Source organism: Trachypithecus francoisi, unplaced genomic scaffold (genome assembly GCF_009764315.1).
Source record: "Trachypithecus francoisi isolate TF-2019V2 unplaced genomic scaffold, Tfra_2.0 Lachesis_group20, whole genome shotgun sequence".
Classification (NCBI taxonomy): Eukaryota; Metazoa; Chordata; class Mammalia; order Primates; family Cercopithecidae; genus Trachypithecus; species Trachypithecus francoisi.
Window position 1 is genome coordinate 9386974 of NW_022681466.1, and position 26369 is coordinate 9413342.

Below are 26369 nucleotides of genomic sequence, written 5' to 3' on the forward strand. Positions count from 1 at the left end.
GCATTTGGAAGCTCTCCAAACCCAATCCTTTTGGGTTTGTTTTGTTTTGTTTTTTGGTTTTTTGTTTTTGGAGGCAGAGTCTCACTCTGTTGCCCAGACTGGAATGCAGTGGTGCAGTTATGGCTCACTGCAGCCTCAACCTCCTGGACTCAAGCCATCCTCCCACCTCAGCCTCCTGAGTAGCTGGGACTCCAAGCACGTACCATCATGCTAGGTTAATTTTTTAAAAAAAATTTTGTAGAGGTGGGGTCCCACTGTGTTGGCCAAACTAGTCCCACCTTGGCCTCCCAAAGTGCTGGGATTTCACTTTGGGAGCCACTGCTCCTAGCCCCTTTTGGGTTTTTATGAGAACTTCATTATGCAGGCATCATTGATTAAGCCATTGGCCACTGGTGATCAACTTAACCTGCAGCTCCTCTCCACTCCCTGGAGATTGGAGGGTAGGGCTGAAAATCCTAACCTTCTAATCCTGCCTTGGTGTTTATGGAGACCAGCCCCCAACCTGAAGCTACCAAGAAGCTTCCAGCTTTCAGTCAACTCATTAGCACACAAAATAACATTACTTTGGAGTTTCGAATGATGTTAGGAATTATATGCCGGGAAGCAAGATGGAAGACAAAATATACATTTCACAGTATTACAAAGATAAATATAGTTTAAATGTCTTCAGGTCTTTGTAATTTGTATTAGATTTTAATGAGTCAGAGATAGTAATATCTAGGGTAGTCCTTCTCAGTCACATTTGGTGAGAGAATCACATCTTAATGTCAAAGACAGCAAACTTCAACCTGTGGGTCAAATCTGGCCTGCTAACTATTTTAGTAAAGATTGTTTTATTGGTGGAACACCGCCATGCCCGTTAGTTTACATATTGTCTATGACTGGATTCATGCTACGCTGTGGGTCAAATCTGGCCTGCCAACTGTTTTAGTAAAGATTGTTTTATTGGTGGAACACTGCCATGCCCGTTAGTTTACATATTGTCTGTGACTGGATTCATGCTATACCACCAGAATTGAGTAGCTGCTACAGAGACATTGTGGTCCACAAAGCTTAAATGTATTGTCTAGCCCTTGATAGAAGAGATTTGACAACCCCTAGATGTTGTGGACTGAGTGTATGTGTTCCCCAAAGATTTGTATGTTGAAATTCTAACCTCCAGTGTGATGGTGCTAGGAAGTGGTGCCTTTGGGAAGTATTGAGTCCGTGAAGGTGGAGCCCTCACGAACGGGATGAGTGACACAGAGGTCTTGCTTCTTTCTCTCTACTCTCTGCCATATGGGGACACGGCAAGAAGAATGCCATCTGCAAGCCAGGAAGAGGGTCTTCACCAGAACTTGACCATGATGGCACCCTGGTCTTGGAGGGTCTGCAGAACCCAGCCTCTAGAACGATGAGAAATAAATGTTTGTTGTGTGAGCCACCCGGTATATGGTATTCTTGTTAGTAGCAGCCAGAACTAAGACATCTGTGCTAAGGCATCTATTATATATTATGAATTAACTTCTTTGCATTTAGAATGCCTTGTAAGAACTGAAAAAATAATAGTCACTCAGAATATTTTCTACAGAACATAATTCTTCATAGAACTTGAGAAAAGTTAACTCCAGAGTAACCACTAAAAGGATAGAAAGAGAATTTATAGTTACCAAGCTAATAGAGGAGAAAGGAAATAGAATAATAAAAACCACTTAGTGTCCAAAAAAAGACAGAAGACAAAAAAGGAACATAGAATAGGAGGAACAAGGCTAGGTGCAGTGGCTCATGCCTGTAGTCCCAGCACTTTGGGAGGCTGAGGCAGGTAGATCACCTGAGGTCAGGAGTTCAAGACCAGCCTGGCCAACATGGTAAAACCCCATCTCTACTAAAAACGCAAAAATTAGCTGGTGGCACATGTGGTGGCACATGCCTGTAGTCCCAGCTACTCGGGAGGCTGAGGCAGAGGTTGCAGTGAGCCGAGATTGTGCCACTGCACTCCAGCCTGGGTAACAGAGCAAGATTTCATCTCAAAAACAGAGGAGGGACAAGTTCAAAACAAGTAGTAAGATGGTTAATTTAAATAGTAACAGACAAAATGGACTTTAAGGCCATTTAGAAACAAGGAAATTTTGTAATGAAAAATTAGTCAATCCACAAAGAAATACGTATGCACCTAATAACAGAGCTTCAAAAGACAAAAGTCAACAGAATCAAAAGGACAAAAAGATAGATTCAGTATCCCTATTTCTTCTATTATACACAAATCAGGCAGAACAGGATATTTGTTGAATACGGCATAAATGCACAGACCAACTTCCGTGTTATACTTACTGGTAAAACCCTGAAAGCAGTCTTTCACTGTTACTATACCTTATAACCCACCCCTAGAATTTCTGCTTCCCATTCTAGCAACTGAGCTCTGCTGGGATTTGGAGTTCTTGTTTTCCAGTAGAGAATATTACTACCAGAGGACACAGAAAGGTTCCATTGAATTGAAAGATGAGGCTATAACCCATTTGGAACTGTTATACCACTGAACCAACAGGTAGGAAAAGTCACTCTGCTGACTAGAGTGCTTGATTCTGATTACTAAGGCTGTACAATGGGGGCAGGGAGGAGGATGTTTGTAACTCAGGATTCTCTAGAGTGTCACTTAGTACCTCTTTGCAACATATTAGAGACAAATGAAAAACTGCAGTACTCAAGAAAAGGCAGGTCTGTTGAGGAATCAGATCTTTCAGGAACGAAGGTTTAGGTCACCCTGTCATATTGAGAACCCTGACTGGCTGAGGTTCTAATTGAGGTCACAGGAAATGTTGGATGCATAGTGAAAGAAGAAAGTTAGGGACACCACCCATGGCTTCATAACCAGGTGCAGAAGCAAGGATTATAGTAACTTAGCATATTTTTTTCTTGTGTCTGTATGTTTATATGTATTAAGTTTCCTTTTCCCCCCTTATTTTATATATAAATTACTGGAAGTTAATTAAACAATTTGATCTTTAGAGAACAGAATATTTAGTGTGACTGTAACTGAATTTTAAGGATTAATATAACTAGTGATTAATACAATGTCTGTTTGGACCGCAGCTCCTCATTTTGGGGGTAAGGTGAGAACATGTTCATTTATAGGAAGGTAGCTGCATGTTATTAGGTGGAATCAGAGTTGTTTTGATACTTCAAATATAGAGAATGTGTATGGAAGCCAAGTAGCCAAAGGGGTGGACTATGCCAGTTGATCGTTGCTCAGTTCCCAGTTTATGTAAATCCACATCCGTTTATGCCCTGCTTTTGATACAGGAGCTGGGCACTGCAGACATTTCCCTTTGGTGAGCTGGCTTCACTTCAGGCTTTGCCAGTGGAAGCACTGGAGGCACAATGTAAGGAGGATTAGAGGAGAAAAGGGTCTTCCCAGCCAGGCATGGTGGCTCACACCTGTAATCCCAGCATTTTGGGAAACTGAGGCAGGAGGATTGCTTGAGCCCAGGAGTTCGAGGCCAGCCTGGGCAACATAGCAAGACCTCGTCAATACTTAAAAAAGAAAAACAAAAATGCCATATGTGGTGGCGCTTGTGTTAGTGCCAGCTACTCCAGAGGCTAAGGTGGGAGGATCGCTTGATTGAGCCCAAAAGATTGAGGCTGCAGTGAGCTGTGATTGCACCACTGCACCCCAGCCTGAGTGACAGATTCTGTCTCAAAAAAAAGACAGCTAGATTTTTTGAGACAGCTAGATTCTGTCTCAAAAAAAGAAGTGGGGGGTATCCCCCTACTCTCCCCTTCCTGTGCGTATGCTTTTGGTGCAGCAGTCAGCAGGCTGGCATAGGAAAGCCCTGGCAGTGCTCACCTCAGTGGTGCTTATGAAGCAGCCTCAGCCCACCTGTACCCTCAAGTTTCTCTGCCTCCCCAGTAGGGCCATCGTGTAGACCACCTCTTCCCTGTTCCCTCTTCTAGGTCTTTCTGCCACTCTCTAGCTGTGTGTTCTGTGGCAACCACACCCTCTCCAGTCCTGTGTGGAGGGATCTTCTTCTGAGTTCTTACCCTCTTTCTTAATACATACACACACACACACACACACACACACACACACACACCTTTAGCTTGGAGCTATTATAGTAAGTATATCTGCTTTCTGCATTTGCTCCCTCTGGACCCCATAAGGAACTATTCTTAACCCTGTTAAAACATAACCACCTTTTACTAGTTAACACATCTTCGAATTAACTCTATCCTGTTCAAGTTATTGATACGGTTTCTGGCTCCTGACTCTTCCCTAAGACTTATTGACAACATTACTATTTAATCTTTAACATTGCTGTCTAAAGCTACGCCAGTTAAATGAGACAGGTGTATTCATTTTCTGTTTTTGCCTAACAAATTACCACAAACTTAAGAGGTTTAAAGCATGATCAATGTTACTTCATAGTCCTGCAGGCCAAAAATCTAGCATGACGTTACTGGGTGTCTGCTTGTGGTATCACAAGGCCAAGGTCAAGGTGTTAGCCAGGCTGAATTCCCATGTGGTTTACTCTGGGGAAGAATCTGTGTTCAAGCTTTCTTGTTGCTGACAGAATTGAGTTTCTTTTGGTTATAGGACTGAGGTCTTTGTTTCCTTGCTAGCTGTCAGAGGAGTTGTTCTCAATTCCTACACCACCCATGTTCCTTGCCTTGTAGCCTCCATCTTTAAAACAGCAAGTGCGAGGACAAACGCAGTAGCTCACGCCTGTAATCCCAGCACTTTGGGAGGCCGAGATGGGCAGATCGTGGGGTCAGGAAATCGAGACCATCCTGCCTAACACGGTGAAACCCCATCTCCACTAAAAATAAAAATAAATTAGCCGGGCATGGTGGCGGGCGCCTGTAGTCCCAGCTCCTTGGGAGGCTGAGGCAGGAGAATGGCGTGAACCCAAGAGGCAGAGGTTGCAGTGAGCCAAGATCGCACCACTGCACTCCAGTCTGGGCAACAGAGCAAGACTCTGTCTCAAAAAAAAGAACAGCAACTGTGTTGAATCTGTCTCATACTTTGAACTTCTGACATCCTCTGACCTCTAAATCCAGATTTAAAGGGTTAATGTGATTAGAACAGCCCCACTTGGATGGATAGACTATCTTAAGGTCAACTGATTTGGGATTTGAATTACGTCTGCACAGTCCCTGCGAATAGTGCCTGCGTTCATGTTTGATTGAATAACTAGGGGAAGGTACGTGTTCCCCAGGGGCCGGGAATCTTAGGAGGAATCTTAGAATTCTGACTACCAAAACACAAAATAGAAATTAAACCATGTAAAAATGGTTGTTATTTACAGATTGTATACCCAGAAAACCCAAGATGATAAGCTAAAAAATTATTTGATATAATATAGATAAGTCAGTAACTGGACTAGACACTTACCATCAGTAACCTTTCAGGCAATCCACAGGATATTTGATCTAATACATAAAAATCAATTTTTTGGCCGGGCGCGGTGGCTCAAGCCTGTAATCCCAGCACTTTGGGAGGCCGAGACGGGCGGATCACGAGGTCAGGAGATCGAGACCATCCTGACTAACACGGTGAAACCCCGTCTCTACTAAAAAATACAAAAAACTAGCCGGGCGAGGTGGTGGGCGCCTGTAGTCCCAGCTACTCGGGAGGCTGAGGCAGGAGAATGGCGTGAACCCGGGAGGCGGAGCTTGCAGTGAGCTGAGATCCAGCCACTGCACTCCAGCCCCAGCGACAGAGCGAGACTCCGTCTCAAAAAAAAAAAAAAAAAAAAATCAATTTTTTAAAAATTATAAAATACCTGGAAATGAGCTTAACATGTACAGGAAATAAATATGAAGAAATGGGCTGGGTGCGGTGGCTCACACCTGTAATCCCAGCACTTTGGAAGGCCAAGGCGGGCGGATCACCCAATGTTGGGAGTTTGAGAACATCCTGACCAACATGGAGAAACCCCGTCTCTACTAAAAGTACAAAATTAGCCGGGCATGGTGGCGCATGCCTATAATCCCAGCTACGCGGGAGGCTGAGGCAGGAGAATGGCTTGAACCTAGAGACAGGTTGCAGTGAGCCGAGATTGCGCCATTGCACTCCAGCCTAAACAAGAGTGAAACTCCATCTCAAAAAAAAACCAAAAGAAATGACAATTTCACAGAAAGAAGGAAAAAAATACATGGAGAGATGTTCTCAAATAGGAAAATTAATTCTTATAGAGCTTTCAGTTCAATTAAAAAGTATGTTTAAAGCAATTTAATTTTTAAAAAACATATTTTTTTTTGAAACATGACAGTATGGTTGTAAATTTTACCTGGAAGGATAGAAGAATAAGTACTTTTAAAAATATAATGAAAGGAACCTAGTGGTAGCAGATAACCAAAATTTTATGTAACTGGAATAATTTAAATAGTGTCATTGTGGCGGAAGCATGCAGTTATTAATGGAGCAGAGTGGTCTTCGGGCCCATCTGTTATACATGAATTTGATGTATGAAGAGCCATTGTCACAAATGAGCAGAGACAGAAAGGATCATTTAGTCCTGGTGCACTAAATGACTCCCAGGCAATGTTACAGAAAAAAAGGTAGATCCTAGTGTCTGCCACACACCAAAATAAACTTTAAATGAAGTATCATCTGTATAATAGGAAAATTTTAAAGAAATCTAGAAAATAAAAATAGCTAATTTGAATAGTTTCTATACATACAAGTAAAATCTCATGAAAATTTTTTGTAGAATTTGAGTAGCGTTTAAAACTTGGCGAATGCCAAAAATAAAAGGCAGACAAAAACTGGGGGAAATGTTTACAGCAACATGATTAAAGGTTAATCTGTTTAACATGTATAAACTTAATAAATTGATTATGAAAAAGCCCACTAAGAACTGAAGAGATGGGCCAGGATATATAGACAGATAATGTACAGAAAATGAAATTCATGTGGGATAACAAATATGGGGGAAATATGTTCATTAATAGTCAAAGAATTGTAAATTAAGGCCATTGAAATACTTTTTCTATCAGATTAGCAAGGATTAAAAATTATAATACTCAGTGCTTATGAGAGTGTTGTGAAATAAGCACACTTGTGTTCAGCTAATAAAACTACAGATTATTAAAATGCTTTTGGAAGCAGTTTTGTAATGAAACCCTTAATTATACCCTTTTGTTTTAGGAAGTCTGTTTTTGGAAATCTCTCCTAAGACAATAATCAGAAATACAGAACAAACTGGGATAATCACCAATACAGAACAAATATAAACATAGGGGATTAGTGGTAAAGAACAGTGTAAAAAGGAAACACCTAAATAAGCAGGGGGGAATCAAGTAAATTATGGTCCATCAACACAAAATATTTTGTTGTCATTACGAATTATATTTGTGGAGTTTTTTTGTTGTTTGTTTGTTTGTTTTTTGGAGACAGAGTCTCACTGTGTCGCACAGGCTGGAGTGCAGTGGCGCGAGCACCATCTCAGCTCACTGCAACCTCCACCTCCCAGGTTCAAGCAATTCTCCTGCTTCACCCTCCCGAGTAGCTGGGATGACAGACACACACCACCATGCCAGGCTAAGTTTTTTATTTTTAGTAGAGATGGGGTTTCACCATGTTGGTCAGGCTGGTCTCGAACTCCAGACCTCAAGTTATCCGCCCATCTTGGCCTCTCAAAGTGCTGGGATTATAGATGTGAGCCACCGCGCCCGGCCTGAAGTAAGCATTCTTTAAGAGTGTAAATTAAGATGGTGGTCAACTGTGTACTAGCAGTGCTGTGCCAATTAGAAATATTTATCAGCTATGGCCAGGTACGGTGGCTCATGCCTGAAATCCCAGCACTTTGGGAGGACAAGGCAGGAGGATTGCTTTAGGCCAGGAGTTTGAGACCAGCCTGGGCAACAGGGTGAGACTCCATCTCCAAAAAAAAAAAAAAAAAAATGAGACTTTGTCTCTACAAAAAATTAAAAAACTAAAAAACTTAGTTGGGTGTAGTGTTGTCATGCTTGTGGTCCCACCTACTCAGGAGGCTCAGGTGGGAGCATCACTTGAGCCCAGGAGGTCGAGTGAACTATGATAGCACCACTGCACTCCAGCCTGGGTAGCAGAGTGAGACCCTATCTCTTTATACACACTCAAATACATACACACACACACGCACACACACATATTTTCCAGCTATTTATTCTTCCATTGCATCTTCTTCCCAGCATCAGAATGTCTTCTCTACACACACACGCGCGCACACACACACACACAAATTTTCCAGCTATTTATTCTTTCATTGCATTTTCTTCCCAGCATTAGAATGTCTTCTCTTCATCTGCCCATCTGTGAATCTGTTCTCACAGAAGATTGTTCCTGTACTTTAATGATGCCCCCCGTTAAAAACTCACAGCTTCCATTTTTGCTTTTCTCTTCTTTTATCTGAGCATAGTTAGAGTCCACAAAAGTTTGGTTATAATTAGCATTTTTACCACCAGGGGCTATTATTTGTATTTCAAACAGTTTTTCCAATTTTAAAACTGCTTCAGTGGAATTTGAAACTACGCAGTTGTTTCTTTCAGTGTTGAACGTCGTTCTTTGGGTGCTAAATGTTTAAATTCTATTTTATGGTACATGTACCTAGAAATGAAGAACAGTTAGTGGGGAAAATAACCTTAATGTTCAAGGAGACTTTTTATACTTTACCTGAGAGATGCAAGGGTATATAGATTTAAAATGTAAGAGTCATGTTCTGGATCATCTTCAAGTAGTTGTGTTTGCTGCCATTTTCTAAAATGTAAGCTCCACGAAAGCAGGGACCTAGAACACCATGTGGCACATATAGTACACTCTTAATAAATATGTATTGAATGAAAGATTGAATTTTCACCTGGTAGAAGTATCTACAACTAGAAGTCATGAGTATGTAGACTTCAGATCATCTGAATTTCTTGGAATTTGCGTCACTTAACACAGTGTTACTTTGTTGCCTTAAAGTGGCAGTTTTGAAGAAGGGAGGGACCAACCCCTTGGCGGGCCTTTGGAAGGATGGACTTTTGTTTAGGGATGTCATGTGATTCGTGGTGGGCACAATGGCATTTAGTGGGTAGGAGCCAGAGATCCTAGGTATTCTGTGCCTGGACCTACTCCCATACAAGAAAGACTGTTAGTGCATCTGTTATGACTTCCGACTTTCCCTCTGGATATAATGTAGGTGAAAAATTTTCTGAAGCTCAGAACCTATTTTGTATGTATACAATTTTTTTGTGCTGTGGTAATATATGCTGAGTTTCTGGAAACTCGGGAAAGCAACTGTCATATACATTCAGGGAAGGTTGTACTTTGGGGCTTGCTCAGTAGTTAACTCATCATTTGGGAAATCTCTTCGACTGCTAATCAGTGCCAGTCATGGAATTTGAGTTGCAATGCCAATTTTATTTTCTTCATTGCACATAGGAAATTACTTATGAAAAACTGAAATTACTTTGTTTATTTACCTGTGTTTGTGTTTGCTTACCCATTGTAAGCTCTTGATAATAGGGATCTTACGTATCTTGTCACTGGATATCCTTACACCTAAAATCAAGCCTGGCACATTGTGTGGCCAGTTATTAATAAATGATGCCTGCCGGGCGCAGTGGCTCACGCCTGTAATCCCAGCACTTTGGGAGGCCGAGGTGGGCGGATCATGAGGTCAGGAGATCGAGACCATCCTGGCTAACACGGTGAAACCCCGTCTCTACTAAAAATACAAAAAAATTAGCCAGACGTGGTGGCGGGCGCCTGTAGTCCCAGCTACTCAGGAGGCCGAGGCAAGAGAATGGCGTGAACCCGGGAGACAGAGCTTGCAGTGAGCCGAGATCGTGCCACTGCACTCCAGCCTGGGCAACAGAGCGAGACTCCGTCTCAAAAAAGAAAAAAAAAAATTAAAAAATAATAAAATAAATAAATGATGCCCAAATAATGGACAGATGTTTGAATGAGTGAATCATCCCCTTGGACCTGATCTTTAAATGCTGTTGTTGCTTAAGCCCCTATCTCAGGCCCTCTTTCCTGTATACTCTGAAACTCCCTTCCTACCTGATCTCCGCTATAACCCTCACTTTGATTTGTATTTCTGCATTGATATCTCCTGAAATTTTTCTCCATTCTGAATCTTTCCTCTGAACTCTGGAATTTTACATTCAGCTCCCTTCCCCAGTTTAATGTTTCAAGCATCTCAAACTCAACGTGTCCTTCTCCAGTGTTTATCTTAGTGAATGGTGCCACCATACACTTAGTCACACTGGTGAGAAGCCTACGAATTGTTCTTGACACCTCCCTCTCGCTTATGCCCATATCCAATTCATCACCCAGTTCTGTTGATTTTATCTTCTGAATAGTGTTCAAGCTTGCTTTGCATCCCCAGATCTAAACGACCAAGTCTAAACTCTTGTATTGATTGTAGTAGCCTTATGCATTGGTTTCCCCCAGTCCACGTTTCTCTTCTTGTAATCTATTCCACATAGGAGCCAGAATGAGCTCATAAATAACTGATTGTTATTCCCTTGCTTAAAATTCTTCATTGGCTTCCCATTGCTCTGAAGATAAAGAAAAAAAAAAATTAACGTAAATCTACCCCACCAGACTGGGTCTAGCCATTTCTTTCATTGCTCTGCAGCCTTTAGGCCCCCCATCATCTTGCCGTTTCTCAAACATCCTGTGTGCCTTCCCACTGGAGAACTTTCATGCATGTTGTCCCCTGCTGTGCCACCAGGTCTCCTTCAGGACTAGCTCACTTTCATAGGAAATCTTCTGTGACCTCCCGACCAGCCAGAATCCTTCCTCTTAAGTGCTCTCATAGCACCCTGCACTTCATATTAGCATGCTGTAATTAATGTATTATGAAGGGAATTGTCGGCCGGGCGCGGTGGCTCACGCCTGTAATCCCAGCACTTTGGGAGGCCGAGACGGGCGGATCACAAGGTCAGGAGATCGAGACCATCCTGGCTAACACGGTGAAACCCCGTCTCTACTAAAAAATACAAAAAGCTAGCCGGGCGAGGTGGCGGGCGCCTGTAGTCCCAGCTACTGGGGAGGCTGAGGCAGGAGAATGGCATAAACCCAGGAGGCAGAGCTTGCAGTGAGCTGAGATCCAGCCACTGCACTCCAGCCTGGGCGACAGAGCGAGACTCCGTTGCAAAAAAAAAAAAAAAGAAGGAAATTGTCTGTCTTTCCCATAGAATTAAGTTTTTATTTAATTCATTAAGTGTAGGTATGGCCGCAATATAATGTCTATCTATATTATCACCATAAAGAATGGCCTATTAGCAACTATAACAATTTGTCTTCCATTATCTAATTGTTTTTTACTTAGTAATTTCATAGGGTCGATGAGTTTGATTTGTTACTTCAGGGCACATTGTATTTCATTTGTTCTAAGAAGCACATTTTTCCCATTTTTAACATTTCTGAAATTGACATGCATCTTACAGTCAATGGCATATGTATCATGGTATAATTGGCAGCATTTTTGTTTCTTAGTGATGCATAAAATAATGGTACATCTTATATTCGAAGGTAGATTAGGTATAAAAGTTGATATTTTGTAACAAATTCATTCTGTAAGGGTTACCAGGATGTATGTTGTTTGTTATTCTGTAGAAGTGTTAATAGGATTTTTCTGTAGCTGTAGCAGGTAACTGATGATATCTTGATCCCTTGAAGAAGTTCTGGCTAAAATCATTTTCATCATATTCCTGTAGAGTCAAATCTCAGGGGCTTGATTTTTGTATTGTTTGTTCAAGTCACACACAAACCCAAATTTGTATGTGTATCTGTTTTATTTTAGAAAAATTATTTATATCTATGTGTAGAGGTGGGCAGGCCATCTGTTGGTTCCAGAGATGGTTAACTAACCAACCTCCTGAATGCATTCTCCCCACATCTTCATTTTGAAAGAAGTTTTAGATGGGCACATTTAGAGACATTTTCCCCAGCCTTCCTTGTGTCTCGATATGGGCAAGTTCTGGTCACTTGAATGTTAACAGAAATAATACATAAACTTCCAGGGCATGAACCAAAAAGGAAGTAATTTGCTCTTCAATTCCTCTTTTCCTTCCTCTAGTGAATAAAACAAACTTGGAATGAGGATGCTTGGCCAGCCTCTCTGGACTGCAGGGAAGAAACATCTTGAGCATGTTGTATTTTGGGGTCTCTTTGTTATAGCGGCTTTGCTTTTACTCTAATGTATATCTAAGAAATTGTTTGATTATGCTCTTCAATTTCCAAAAAATGAAGTCAACCTTACCATCAGTTCATTGTAAGTTTGAAGCATACGGTGTCACTTTTGGACCACAATGAAGAATATGTGCTCTTTAGGGATACAGTGTGGTATAGTAGATGCAACGTATGCTTGGAACTCAGTCTAACCTCAGTTGAATGACGACGGCTCTGTGGCTGTGTCACTTACTGTTTGTGTCTGTACACAAGGTCCTCTGAGCTTCATCCTCTGATCCTCTCCTTGAAGATGTAGATGATACCTGTCTCAACAAGATCTTTTTGAGGAGCGAATGAAATCATCTATTTGAAAGACCTTACAAGCCCAGTGCTGAGTAAATGACAGCTCTTGCTACCGCTACCATTAATTTTTCCAAAGACGATCACTTCACACTATCTGCTGCCCTAATATCTTTGCAGTTGGAACTTGGTATTTATGGAGGATTGTTTGATTTTCTAAGTTTTATCTTAAGATTAAGCAAAACCATTGGAAACCTTCACACTTGGACTGTGTTGCCTTGGCCCCCCCAGAGAATTGCTGACTTTTTGCAAATTCCCTGAGTTTTCCCATGGTGCTTTTTGGCTATCAAGAGGCTGCAAAAGATGATTTAATAAAGCCTACCCTTGCACACACATGCTAGCACAAAGAAGAAGCTGTCTAGAGCATGACTACGTCGCCTGTGTGAGGTACCCACTAAAGTAACTTATTTTTAGACCTGAATGGTAGGGAAACTTTTTCTTCCCTTATAGAACAGGTATGTGTTCTTATGGCTAATGAGAATCCTTAAAGGACAGAGAGAGGAATTGAATCAAATAGTAAAATAATTTGGCAAATTTTAGGTTACCTCTGAGTACGTGTTAATCCGTTATTAGATGTGGGTCCATTAAAGTCTTGGAGGAGGTAAACTCTACACTTATTTTTATATTTATTTTATTTTATTTTATTTTATTTTATTTTTTTGAGATGGAGTCTCATTCTGTTGCCCAGGCTGGAGTGCAATGGCACGATCTTGGCTCACTGCAACCTCTGCTTCCTAGGTTCAAGCGATTCTCCTGCCTCAGCTTCCTGAGTAGCTGGGGTTACAGGCACCCACCATCATGCCTGACTAATTTTTGTATTTTTAGTACGGATGGGGTTTCACCAGGATGGCCAGGCTGGTTTAGAATTCCTGACCTCAGGTGATCCACCCGCCTCTGCCTCCCAAAGTGCTGAGATTATAGGCGTGAGCCACCGTGTCCGGCCCTATCACTTTTTTTCATTTTAAAAGAAATCAGAAAGCCTAAAGGTGGCAATTAGCAGTACATTGACTTTATGAGAGTAATAGGAAACATTTGCTTCTTGAGATTGGTATATGAACATAATATTAGATTTACAGTTCATACCAATTTTATGCTTTGAATTTTAGTTTTTGATTTAAGATAGTAATTTCCAGGAAGTTGTTTAAGGGACAGAAACAATGAGCTATAACTAATAAATACTAGTTAGTTTACGAAGTAAGGGACTATGCAGCTCACAGTCTCAAATGTGATCTCAGTTTGCTCCAGTGATCAGTATACTGCTTTGTTTTAATGAATAACTAAAGACTAAACTTAATTAGAACACTTTTTTTTTTTATGAGGTAGTTCCCTTAGGATCTCTATCTAAATTTCTGCAGGGTGTGGGCAGCATCTGAACCTGTTGTGTGTTTGGAAACAGAAAATTAAAGTGTTTTTCTGTTAATTGATATTTTTCAGGTAAATTTTCTTCATCATTTATGAAATTTAAGTTTTTACATTTCACATTTTTAATGTGAAATATCAACAAGCTTCTTAGTACCTGTGGGGGTTTTTTCCTGCGGCAATATAATCAGTCACTTTTTTTCCTACTTTGTTTCATTATAGAAACTATTGGCTGGGCACCGTATCTCCCCCCTGTAATCCCAGCACTTTAGGAGGCTGAGGTGGGTGGGTCACCTGAGGTCAGGAGTTTGAGCCCAACCTGGCCAACATGGTGAAACCCTATCTCTACTGAAAATACAAAAATTAACCGGGCATTGTGGTGCATGCCTGTAATCCCAGCTACTCAGGAAGCTGAGGCAGGAGAATCGCTTGAACCCAGCAGGCAAAGGTTGCAGTGAGCCGAGATTGTGTCATTGCACTCCAGCCTGGGTGACAGATTGAGACTGTATTTAAAAAAAAAAAAAAAGAAAGAAACTATTTAGGTAGACATTCATGTCCTTTATCAACTTATTACTCCATTGTAAACCGCTGAAACTCCTGTTATCCTCACATGCAAACCCTGGGCTTCACAGATTTTTCTGGATCAAGGGAATGGGTAGATGGTGGTATCATCTCTTTTTATATTTGATTTTTCTCTTGTGCAGATTGTCATCAAACTATTTCTGCCCAGGTCTTATATGCTCACCTGCTCTCCCAAATTCAAATCCAACTTTGAACACAAGTTAGTTTAATGGCTCCTGAAACTGAACCCACACAGTTAACAGTCCTTTTAGTTCACAGAATTGCAAAACATTTGAATAGAAAGCCACCCCGGGGATCACCTGCAGTCCAGCTCTCATACAGCTCTCATATTGACAACTGCCCCAGGGTCCATCGCATCACTGCAGTGACTGACCAACGCTTATATGCTGCTGGGACTTGGTCGTTTCTTTTTTTTTTTTTGAGACAGAGTCTCACTCTGTCGCCCGGGCTGGAGTGCAGTGGCGCCATCTCAGCTCACTGCAAGCTCCGCCTCCCGGGTTCACGCCATTCTCCTGCCTCAGCCTCCAAGTAGCTGGGACTACAGGCGCCCGCCACACACCTGGCTTAATTTTTTTGTATTTCAGTAGAGACGGGGTTTCACCGTGTTAACCAGAATGGTCTCCATCTCCTGACCTTGTGATCCACCCGCCTCGGCCTCCCAAAGTGCTGGGATTACAGGTGTGAGCCACCACGCCCGGCTGTCCTTTCTTTTTTGTAATTAGGAAGGAGAACCTTTTCTAAACTTGCCCAAATAATGCCACAAGTTTCAGAACACAGAAATACCATGGAGTTTTAAAAAAAAAGGGTAAGTGCCAAATTCAAGCAAAAATAATTACTTCACTCCATCTGTCAGGGTTGATATTTCAGGTCTTTGTGCTATTAATTAAATACAGCTTGTCATTTTATACTTTGATGTAATTTTTGCATTTAGGCACATCTGTGAATTTTATTTATTGATTGATGTGACAGTATTTAAAAGTTTCCAGTTTATTGCTAGGATTGAAATAAGCCCTAATTTATGGGCTCCTCCATCAGCCAAGAGAGAGAAACCATACAGTTATGTGAACAGGGAAAGCTGACTGTCAAGAATTGTTAACTGTAACAGGATTAGAATAATGAGGGATTGGCTAGTCAGAATAAAAAAAGCCTTAGAGGATTCAGGAATAGCAGATATAAGGAGACCCCTGCCCCCAGCCTGAGGTGGAACATCCAGTGAAAGATGACAGCCATGGCTCACAAGGTGGCAGAGAAGTCGCTGTGATGCTGTGTTGGTGGAACTTGAAAGCAGTTCATTGGAAGGCATCTCACCAGAGGCACTGTGCTACAAAACCGCCTGTGCAGGGGTGGCGACATGGCTGGAGTGTGCCTGCAGGATCCTGCCAGGGAACTCTCTAGCCAGGAGGCAGAACTCTTCTCCTGCTGTGTCTCTCTAGTGCCCTGTACTGAAAAGGTTGAATGTCATGCCAGCTGGCAAAGGAAAAATAGCTAAAGGTCACAGATCCATTTTCACAGAGCAGGCACAAAGCAGAGTTTGGCACTGAGAGGCAATAAATCTCCACCTCCAAACTCCTTAGTAGTTTTTTTGGGAAAAGCATTATGCTTATCAGTGGTTACAGAAGACGTGTTCCTAGGATTTCTTCCAAACAATGAAATCCTGAGCATTATTAATAACCACTCTGTAACACATAGGCCAGGATGTACCAGCAAGGACTGCTGTATCTGAGAGACTGGTTGGAGATTTTCTTCTGTTATTTTAGCACATTTAAAGTACACACATACACACACACACACACGTCATTATATAATTTACTGTGAAAGTGGAGTGCTATTAAAATTACACTCATTTTCTGACTTAATTTGAGGTGACTTTAAACTCAGAAATGAAGAAAAGGTTTTCACAACATGGTACTTAAAACTCCCATACTTCTAGCGTAGGCAACACAGCAAGACACTATCTCCACAAAAAATTTAAAAATTAGCCAGATGTGGTGATGTGCGCCTGTAGTCCCAGCTACACAGGATTCTGAGGTGAGAGGGTTGCTTGAGCCCAGGAGTTCGAGGCTGCGGCAAGCTATGATCACATCCCTGCACTTTAACCTGGGAGAAAGAGCGAGGCCCTGTCTCACAAACAGCAATCCTCCCATATTTGTAATGGACATGTTAATACAGCAACGCTAAAGTTAGTGGTAAAGTGTTTACTGAACCTACTTGAAGACAAATCATAATCAAATAATGCTGCAGCCAGTCAGTGCTTACTGAATAAGCCTAGGTTTAAATAGATTGTTGATAAACTGCATTATCAGGATTCCTTGGTTACAGACAGTGGGAAGCAACTGTACAAATTTAAGGGGAAAAAATAAGGAACATTTGGAAGGATGTGATAACAGATGACAAAATTGAAGGACAAGCTGAAAAACTAGGACACAACCCGTGCAGCCTAGATAATCCAGGTAGCAGGCACTGATGACAGGTTTTGTAGGGCACAGTCAGTGCAGTGAATCCACTCCAGCTGTCTGCCACTTCAATTCAGAGTTCCTGTTCCAAGATGTGTCTTGATTAGCCTAGTATGAGTCTCATGCCCACCCCTTGGTCAGGGGAGGGCAAGGCACTGAGATAGCAGGCTGCAAAAACAGCTTATTCCTGGACTCAAAAGGCATACCTCACGGACACTTAGTTTTTCTCTCCATTTCTTAGTTCCCTTCTTTGGTGTTGGCTTCATTTGGTTACAGTAACTTCCAGCCCTCTGATTCTGTTTGGTTCACATCCAGTGTCATCCCTGAATCTGAGCACTGTGGCCCAGGGGACGCTGTGCCCTTCTATTAGTCAGACACAAAATGCATCCCTGGAGCCACTGCCCCTAAGTCCACAGATTGTAGGTAAAAGGAAAATCAGGATACAGATACCGATGGGAGGAGTAAAGGAGGAAAGGAAGCTGAGTGGCAAAGTAACAGACAGTTCATCAACTTTATTTCACAGAGACAGCCAACCAAAATGAGAAGCATTACTTGTTCTGTGACAAAAAACCAAATGGAAGAAGATAATATAGAAAGACATTGGTGAAACAAGGAGGTGGAATACCTATGTCAGTGGCTAGACAAGAAGCACCGTAAGATGTTTAAAGGGTGAGAGGCAAGAGACACTGTTTCTTAAGAAGTTCGGTCAGTTCAGGCTGCAGTAACTCCACACTGTGCTGCTGGGCTTTGTCTTGTTTCATTTTAGCCATGATAGTGAGTCCTGAGAATTAAATCCTGGGCTGAAGTCTGTATTAACTCTAAAATGAAAATAATATCAGGATTCCTTTGAAATACCTGAGACCAACTGATTTTGTCATACCTCTCTTCGATCTCTGTGATTCTTCACCATCCTTCCAAATTATATGTCCCTGCTGTCATCTCTTCCTAACTAGTAATCAAATCCCAGTGCTGCTCTGAAGTTTCCTCATCCTTTTCTCCAGATCTTTCCCCCGAGCCTTATGGTGCATGGTCCTCTGGTTAACAAAGACCTTTATCTTTAGCCCTGCACCCTCCTCAGTGCCCCCAACACATACTGTCTTCACTTCATTGAAACCACTTCTCATCAGGCCGGGAATCAGGGTGGAGGGGAGACGCGAGGGAAGGATTCAATATTCTCCTGAACCCTTCCCACCATAACCATTTATAATTTTTTTAAATTTTGTTTTCTGTCATTCCTTGTATTCACTTTTTTAAAGTTTACTTGTAGTACCATTCACTCTCTGGTGTACAGTTACCTGAGTTTTAACAAATGCATACAACCATATAACCATCATCATGTGAAGATGCAGAATAATTCCGCCACCCAACGAAACAACTCCCTTACACTGCCCCTTTGTAGCCAGTCCCTTCCTCCCCCCAACAGTTGCTGGTCTATTTTCAGTCCTACAATTTTGCCTTTTCCAGACTATTATATAAATGGACCCTACGCAACATAGCCTTTTGAGTTTGGCTGCTTACATTTAGTATCTGTTATATCCAAGTATAGTTTTCTTTGAGTTTATCTTGTTTGGTATTCACAGAGCTTTTTGAATTTATAAATTTATGTATTTTTTTTCTTCACTGATGTTCCTTCTCCACCTCTGGGCCTCCAGTGACATGAATGTTGGGTCTTTTAGAATTATCCCTCAGGTCCCCGAGGCTCTGTTCATTTTTTTAGTCTCTTTGTTTTCCAGATTCAGTAATTTTTATTTCTCTGTTAAGTTCACATACTCTTTCCTCTTTCATGTCCATTCTTCTCTTGAGCCTATCCAATGATGTTTTAAATGCAGATGTTTTAGTTTTTTAGTTCTAAATTTTTATTTGTTTACTCAAGTGTGTTTATCTTTATTTGCCTCCTGGAGCATAGTTATAATAACTGCTTTGAAACCATTGTCTGATAATTCCAAAACTTGGGTCATCTGGCCATTGACGTCTGTCATCTTTTGCCCTGATTGTTGGCTACAAAGTCTGGTTCTTTGTTTGATGAGATATTTTGGACTTTATCCTGAACGTTTTGAATATGTCAGATAGACTCTTAGTACTATCAGACTCCTCTAGAAAACGCTGGTTTGTTGTATTGTTTTTGTTTTAGCAGGCAGTCAGCCTGGGTAGGTTCAAGGCTTCTAATGTCAGCTCAGTACTAGGCTCCCACTATGCTGCTTTGGACCTGGCCCACATGTAGGAGTTAGTCTGAGGCTTGGGGGAGGGGGGTGTTGTCATCGTAGTTCATGTCTCACAGCCTTTGTTCTGCTGTTTTGGGTCTGTCCCATAAATGCATAACTCAAAGGTCAGCCCAAAATGGTGAAGGTCTGTACACAGAATTGGGGGATTCCCTTTTCTAGCTGATTTCTCTCTGGGATCCCTGACTCTCCTGGGATACGTCCAGCTCACGGGTGCTCCTTTTTTTAGTCCTCTGCTGAGAAAGATGGGGTTTCTCTCGGTTTTAGGTGTCAGTACCAGGCCTGCTACAGCATGGCTGTGATTGGGGCCCACTCCCTGGGCAAAGCTTTGAGAGAAGGAAATGAGAAAGTTACCCCCACACAGATTGCCTTCCCTACATTTAACTCCTCTCCCCAAACCACCTACTTTTGTTACTTTTTATTATTTATGTGTTTGTGTTTATATTGTACTTTGTCCAGTTTTTTGTTGTTGTAAGTGGCAAGAGAGAGGCTATAGCTGGTATAATCCATCTTGCCCAGCCCCAGAAGGCCTGAATCCATCACCACCTGGTTTAGTTTGCTATGCTGTGTAGCAAATACCACTAAATGTAGTGGCTTAAAGCAGTGCACATCCATTGCATGGTTTCTGTGGGTTCAGGAGGCTGTACTCACCTGGGCCCTCTGCAAAGCTGTGCAGTCAAGGCCAGGGGCTGTTTTCATCTGGAGGCTCTGCTAGTGAGCTGTTGGTATCCAGGCTTCCTCAGGCTGCTGGCTGAATGCCATTCCTTGCAGCAGTAGGATTCATGACAGCTTGTTTCTTCAAAACCAGCAGCGAAGAGGGAGACTAAAGCCAGTCTGCTAGCAAGTTGGAGTCTTATGTAACATAGCCGAAGAGTGACATACACCTTTGCCATATTTGAATGACTAGAAGCAAGTTGCTGGTCTCTCTCTCTCGTACTCCACAGGAAGGGATTATACAAAAATGTGGAAATCAGAAGACTGTAGAGTCTGTCAAGCACAGGTCTTCTTCGCAACTTCTGGTCCTGTTGGTCAGAGCCATTTGGCAGTGAATGCCTTTTCCACCCCCAGTCCAGGTGTCGTGCTGAGTGACTTAAGCATTCTTACAGGCAGTCCATCTGATACGCTGGCTTACGGGCTTTGGACCTTCTCTATACCAGTGACTTGACTTCACTTTAGAACCCAGTCCTTGTGACTCTAAATCTCAAGCATACTCTCTATTCTGTTTCTTTCCATAGTCTGTAGAGTTTTAAATATAATTAAAGCTTTACCTTGTCTTTCCTTTTAGATTTTATGCTCAAGGCTGAGACTATTTTGTCTTATCCTTCTCATACTGCCCACAAAAGTCTAGCAAATACTTCCTGCACATAGCAGGTAGTCAAATACATGTTGAATAAATTAAGACCTTAACTATTTCTATGACAAGTGCATAGCATACCATTTCCATCCCCTTCTCTTTTTAATTTTGTCTGATAACATTTTACCAGCCCTTCCTAACATAAACAGTGAAAGGAAATTCTGATTGAATTAGTCAGTTTCAAAATAGTGGCATGTAACACACACACTCTGTCTCTCCTCCCTCTGCCCGCTCCCCCCACACACAAATTAGTGAATATTTTGATGACATGACATTGAAGTCTAGCCAGTATAAATTCAGAGTATATAGGCAATAGTGTTCTTTGTAGGTGAAACTAAAGATGAGAAACATTTACAATATGACTAAACCTCAAAGACAAAAATAGGCCCCTGTCCTCTTTTATTGAATTTTCTTCTTTTACAAATATAGGAAGTAATCAACTAACAAAAAGACTGATAATTTGTAACATTTTTCATCCAGAATAGTTTTGCATGAGGTGACTGGATTCCCAGTCTACCTACATAATTTCACCTTTTGAATCATTATTTCTCTTTCTCCATCAGACCTTCTGAAACAAAAGTAAATCATTGTTTCTCTGGGAAAATCTACAGTTTAACTAGGAACACCGAAATGATACCCACAGAGGCCCATTTGTGGGAAATCTTCTTCTCACCCCTTCCTCCTCCTAGTTGCCTCCAAAATATGAGTGTTGCTCCTTTTTCTACCCAGAGCCTCCTAATCTTATGATTGCTAAATTACTTGAGAATAAAAGAAATAAATGGAAAACCCAGGTTATTAAAAAACATTTTCTTCCTAATAAAACTCAGTACAGAGGGATCCATGATAGTATGCCTCACCGTGTGAGGTGTAGTAACTTATATCCAATTTGGCCCTTCAGACTTGCTCGGGGCCCAGCAGTTGAGCCCATATCGGATTTCCTCCTTACCTAGTTCCCATTGCTACTGAAACATAAGCTGAAACACCAATCGAAGGGATGCTGTTCTCTTCAGCAGAGCTGGGTAGGGCAGTTGGAGTTCTTTGCAGTGGCAGTAAACTGGAAAGGAAGTGAATATGTATGAATAGAAGAATGACTGAATAATATGATAACATTTGCACCATGGTACATTATGGAGCCATTAGAAATAACAGATTGGACCTCTCAGTAGGGGGAGGGAGAGAGAAGGGAGATCCTCCTTCCCTGCAAGTATTGAATGAGAACAGCCAAGATGCAAAAAAGTTTCTATAACATAATTCCAGTTATGCCAACAATGATCCAATACAATTTTTGTAAAAATGTATAAGTATTTATGTTTTCATACAGTTACATGAGCAGGGACAAAAACAGAAAGATATGAACTAGGTGGTTTTAATGTGGGTCATGGAGGGAGGAGATACTTGACATGGATATGGAAGGGGGAGAAAGAGTGGGTAAGGGATGCCAAGCATGTCAGCAACAGGAAAGCAAATATTGTCCTGGGGGGAAAAGCACGATAAGATTATATTTACAAATGTATGTTGATCATGTATATTTAAACATAATTTTAAAAAGAAAATGTTCTGTGATTAAAAAGTAAAATTCTCCCAGCCTCGCCGTTCCTTTTCTTTATTCTCCTTGCTTCTTCACTTATAAATTTATTTTACAACTTAGAAAAAATATGAATTGACTCTCCATTTAATTGATACATTTGTTTTTTTCTTCTTTTAGTAGGTGAAAACACTTTTCAAATCCAAATTTATAATCTTACTGTGCAAGGTAGACAGTAACTTTTTAAATACTACTTGATCATATCAGAAAATAAAGTTTTCCTTAAAAGAGAAACTTACAGATTTTCTTCACTGTAAATTTCAGCTGAGATTATATACCAGAAATTGGTACCAGAAATGCCGTAAAGGGTAACAGATTCTTCTCAGGGCCGCAGAGACAGAGTCCTCCTACCAAGGCACTTATAGCCCAGAGGACGGAGGAAGCTCATAATCTTGTTTAAAGCCAGGACATTTGGCTCTCCAACTGTAACAGAAAAATAGCCTAAGCAGGAGGCCAGTGCTCAGACAGATGCAGGTGCTCATCTTGTCACCTTCTCACTGCATTTTGTACTTGTTGCCGTTGTAATAGCGATAATTTGTTTTACTCATTTATGTAAATATCCTTGAAAGTGTATGTATTCTTATCTTGCTTCCTGCTATAATCCCAGAGCACTTATAAAGCTATTGTTCAGGCTGGGTGCAGAGGCCCACACCTGTAATCCCAGCACTTTGGGAGGCTGAGGTGGGAGGATCACTTGAGGCCAGGAGTTCGAGACTAGCCTGGACAACATAATACAACGCCATCTCTGTTTACAAAAATAAACAAAGCTTTTATTCAGAAAATACTTATTACATGAATCAGTCCCTACCTCCCTCCCTGCATCCTTCTTTTCGTCCCTGGTGCTTACTACAACAAATAGCACATGTTAGCTGTGTAGTTCCTCAGTGATTGAATTAGTGAACATATGAGATGGGTTTAAGGTGTAGACTCTGTAGGAAAAGAAGTGATTAAAATAGCTCAGAAGAAAAAGGAAGAGTTAGGAAATGGGAAGATTCAGTGAGGACAAAGAATAGGTGCTGTGGAAATAGTGATAACAATAGGAAGTTATGGTCAGAATGTGGTATAGTGGCATCTAAAATTTTAGCAGTGGAGCAATTCTGGGTGGTTAGGGTCTATTAGCTAATACTGTAGCACCCTGGTAATCGGGGGGTGGGAGGGGGACTGCATGTTTTGGCCTTTGAGGCTGCGCTAGTAAAACAGCCAGTTCCCTACCTAATATCCCTAAAGCAGAACCCACCGTGAAGGAAATCCAGCCCATACATACAAAGCCCCTAATGGGTATTTCAGTGCCTGAACAGACAACCAAGGATTACTACAGAGTTGTGGAAAGGCTTTCAGATCAGAGAGAGTCTAAGGGAAGAGGCATCCAGGGAAGGAACAAAGATATGCAGAAAACTTAGAAGATTTTCAGAGAAAATAATGGAGATGATTTTGCTTACCTAAAACAAGAAGAGGGTGTTGTGGAAAAGGAGCATTCAAGAGCACAAGAAAGTTAACAATTTTAAACATCACAATAAAAAACTCAGCAGAAGGATTAGAAGATCAAGTTGAATCAAGCACCCTCAAGATAGAAGCACCAATTAAAAAAGAGTAGAAAACATAAGAGAAACAACACAGTTACAGGTGATCAATCCAAGAGGTTCAGTATGTTTATTTAGAAACAGAAGGAACGTGTTTTCAAGAAAATAGAGAACTGAAAGGTATGAGCTGAAAGCATCAGCCAAATGCCACACACAAATAATGGGGGAGAAAAGACACATCACCCTGAAATTTCAGAACCTTAGAGATCAAGTGGAAAAAATAAAGCATGGCCAGGCTTGGTGCCTCACACTGGTAATCCCAGCACTTTGGGAGGCCAGGGCAGGAGATTGCTTGAGCCCAGGAATTTGAGACCAGACTGGGCAACATAGCAAGACCCCATCTCTACAAAAAATTTAAAAATTAGCTGGACGTGATGGCGCACACCTGTAGTCCCAGCTATTCAGAAGACTGAGGTGAGGATCACTTGAGTCCAGGAGATTGAGACTGCAGTGAGCCGTACTCTAACCTGGATCACAGAGCAAGACCCTGTCTTAAAAAAAAAATTTTTTTTTAAATCACCTAAAAAGGACTGAAAAGCAGAATGACATCAGATTTCTCTTGAATGTGACTGGATGCTAGCATACAGTGACACCAGGTCTTCAAAACTGACCTTTAGCCTGGAGTGTTTATACTCAGCCAAGCCAAGCCACCAGTCACATAGAAAGGTACCCTGAAACTGTCTTTAGACATGCATTGCCTCTAAAAATTGACTTCCCCCCACCCTTTCTGGAAAAGATACTTGAATGTTTTTCAGCAAATTGAGGGAGTAAATCAAGGAGGAGAAGTCATGGGATGACTGAGTTAAGAAATTCGTATCAACATTAATGGATGGGTGATGATGTCTGTTATATGTATCATTGCTCCTGCTTAATCTGTTCCACCTTTCCACTGTATCAGTCTGGGTTGGATAGAAATCATGCAGTGATCCAAACGGAAGTTTTATGATAAAAGAATAACTATAGACTCCTTAAAAAATATGCAAATGGCCAACTACATATGAAAAGATGCTCAGTGTCACTAAACATTAAGGAATTGCAACTCAGAACCACAGTGAGGTCCCTGGAGTACTCAAATTTGTAGAGACAAAGTAGAGTGGTGGCTGGGGAGGGGGGAATGGAGAGTTGCTGTTTAATAGGGACAGAGTTTCAGTTTTGCAAGATGAAAAGAGTTCTGGAGATTGGTTGTACAACAATGTGAATGTAGCACTAATGAACTTATATTTTAAAATGCTTAAGATGGTAAGTGTTACGTAATATCTATTTTACTACAAAGAAATGTAACTGTAGGCTGTAAGAAAGCTCTAGCAGAGTGCTCCCACCCCAGACAGAGCTGCGCTGAAGGCTCCGGAAAGGGGGTCTAAGAGTGCTGTGTTTTTAACTTGAGGTGGGAAGAGAGGCATAAAAAACAAAAACAATTTTTGCCAGGAAAATAGAGAAAAAGAAGGAACAATTTGGAGCTGTAGAAAAAAGTTACACAAAAAATAAAATGTAATCACAGTATACTACATAGTTCTGTAGCAAACATTTACATATTTTTTTAGATGGAGTCTCCCTCTGCAGTGGAGTGGTGTGATCTCAGCTCACTGCAACCTCCACCTCCCGGTTCAAGTGATTCTCCTGCCTCAGCCTCCCAAGTATCTGGGACTACAAGCAGGCACCACCACGTCCGGCTAATTTTTGTATTTTTAGTAGAGATGGGGTTTTGCCATGTTGGCCAGGCTGGTCTCAAGTGATCTGCCCACCTCGGCCTCCCAAAGTGCTGGGATTATAAGCGTGAGCCACAGCACCCAACCACATTTGCATATTCTTTATAAAGTAGATGCTGTTTATTGATTTAACTAAAAATAGTGATGAGTGTGGTGTAAGAGCCAAATCCACAGTCATCATTACAGGAATTAAACTGTTAAAGTCTCAGATTAGGCCGGATTTGGTGGCTCACACCTGTAATCCCAGCACTTTGGGAGGCCGAGGTGGGTGGATCACTTGAGGTTAGGAGTTTGAGACCAGCCTGAGCAACATGGAGAAACCCCGTCTTTACAAAAATACAAAAATTAGCTGGGTGTGGTGGCACGCACCTGTAACCGCAGCTACTCAGGAGACCAAGGTCAGATGATGGCTTAAGCCCAGGAGGTAGAGGTTGCAGTGAGCCAAGATTGTGCTACTGCACTCCAGCCTGGGTGACAGAGGGAGACCCTGTCTCAAAAAAATAAAATTAAAATTAAAAATGAGTCAAGAAATAGCAGCCTCAAGCATATCATGTAGAGATGTGAACAAACTTAGCCTCCCCATGCATACTGCAGTATATCATTAAGTGAAAAAATAGTCATAGAAGTTTCTTAAAGATACCCAAAACTCTATTTATAAAGTAAAAATGTGATTAGATGTTGATATGTTTAAAAATTATTAATGAAAAATAGCAGAAATTGAACACAGGATTGGAGCTAGAAGAGATTACTGCTAAGCAGCTAGGGGGACATTAGAGAAACTTTGTTAAAGAGCAAATATCTGAATTAGGCTTTGTCATATAAACACGAACACAGGTAAGAAAGTGTGAGATCTCATGGCTACTTGGGCTCTTTATTTACAACATTCTATTTTACCATTAAAGTAAAATCTGAACTGTGTTGCTGAGGGAATAGCTAGCTCTAACTAATTTGTAGATTAATAGAATTAAGCAGAAATCATGTTTATTCCATTTATTAAATACCTTTTAAAAGTTAGCTTATATTGTCTACTTTATGAAGTTTAATATT

General features: G+C 41.3%; 1 protein-coding gene across 3 annotated transcripts in view; it reads left to right on the forward strand.

Moving 5' to 3' along the window:
* The window catches only part of TNRC6C (trinucleotide repeat containing adaptor 6C), a 156731-nt gene that overhangs the window by 19229 nt on the left and 111133 nt on the right, over positions 1–26369 (forward strand). Inside the window, exon 2 of one of the 3 annotated variants that reach the window (XM_033182345.1) lies at positions 17402–17547. The exons of the other annotated variants lie outside the window; for them this stretch is intronic. Coding sequence (XP_033038236.1) covers positions 17537–17547 — 11 coding nt within the window. The 5' untranslated portion in view covers positions 17402–17536. The remainder of the gene's footprint in view (positions 1–17401; positions 17548–26369) is intronic. 3 annotated transcript variants of the gene reach the window in all.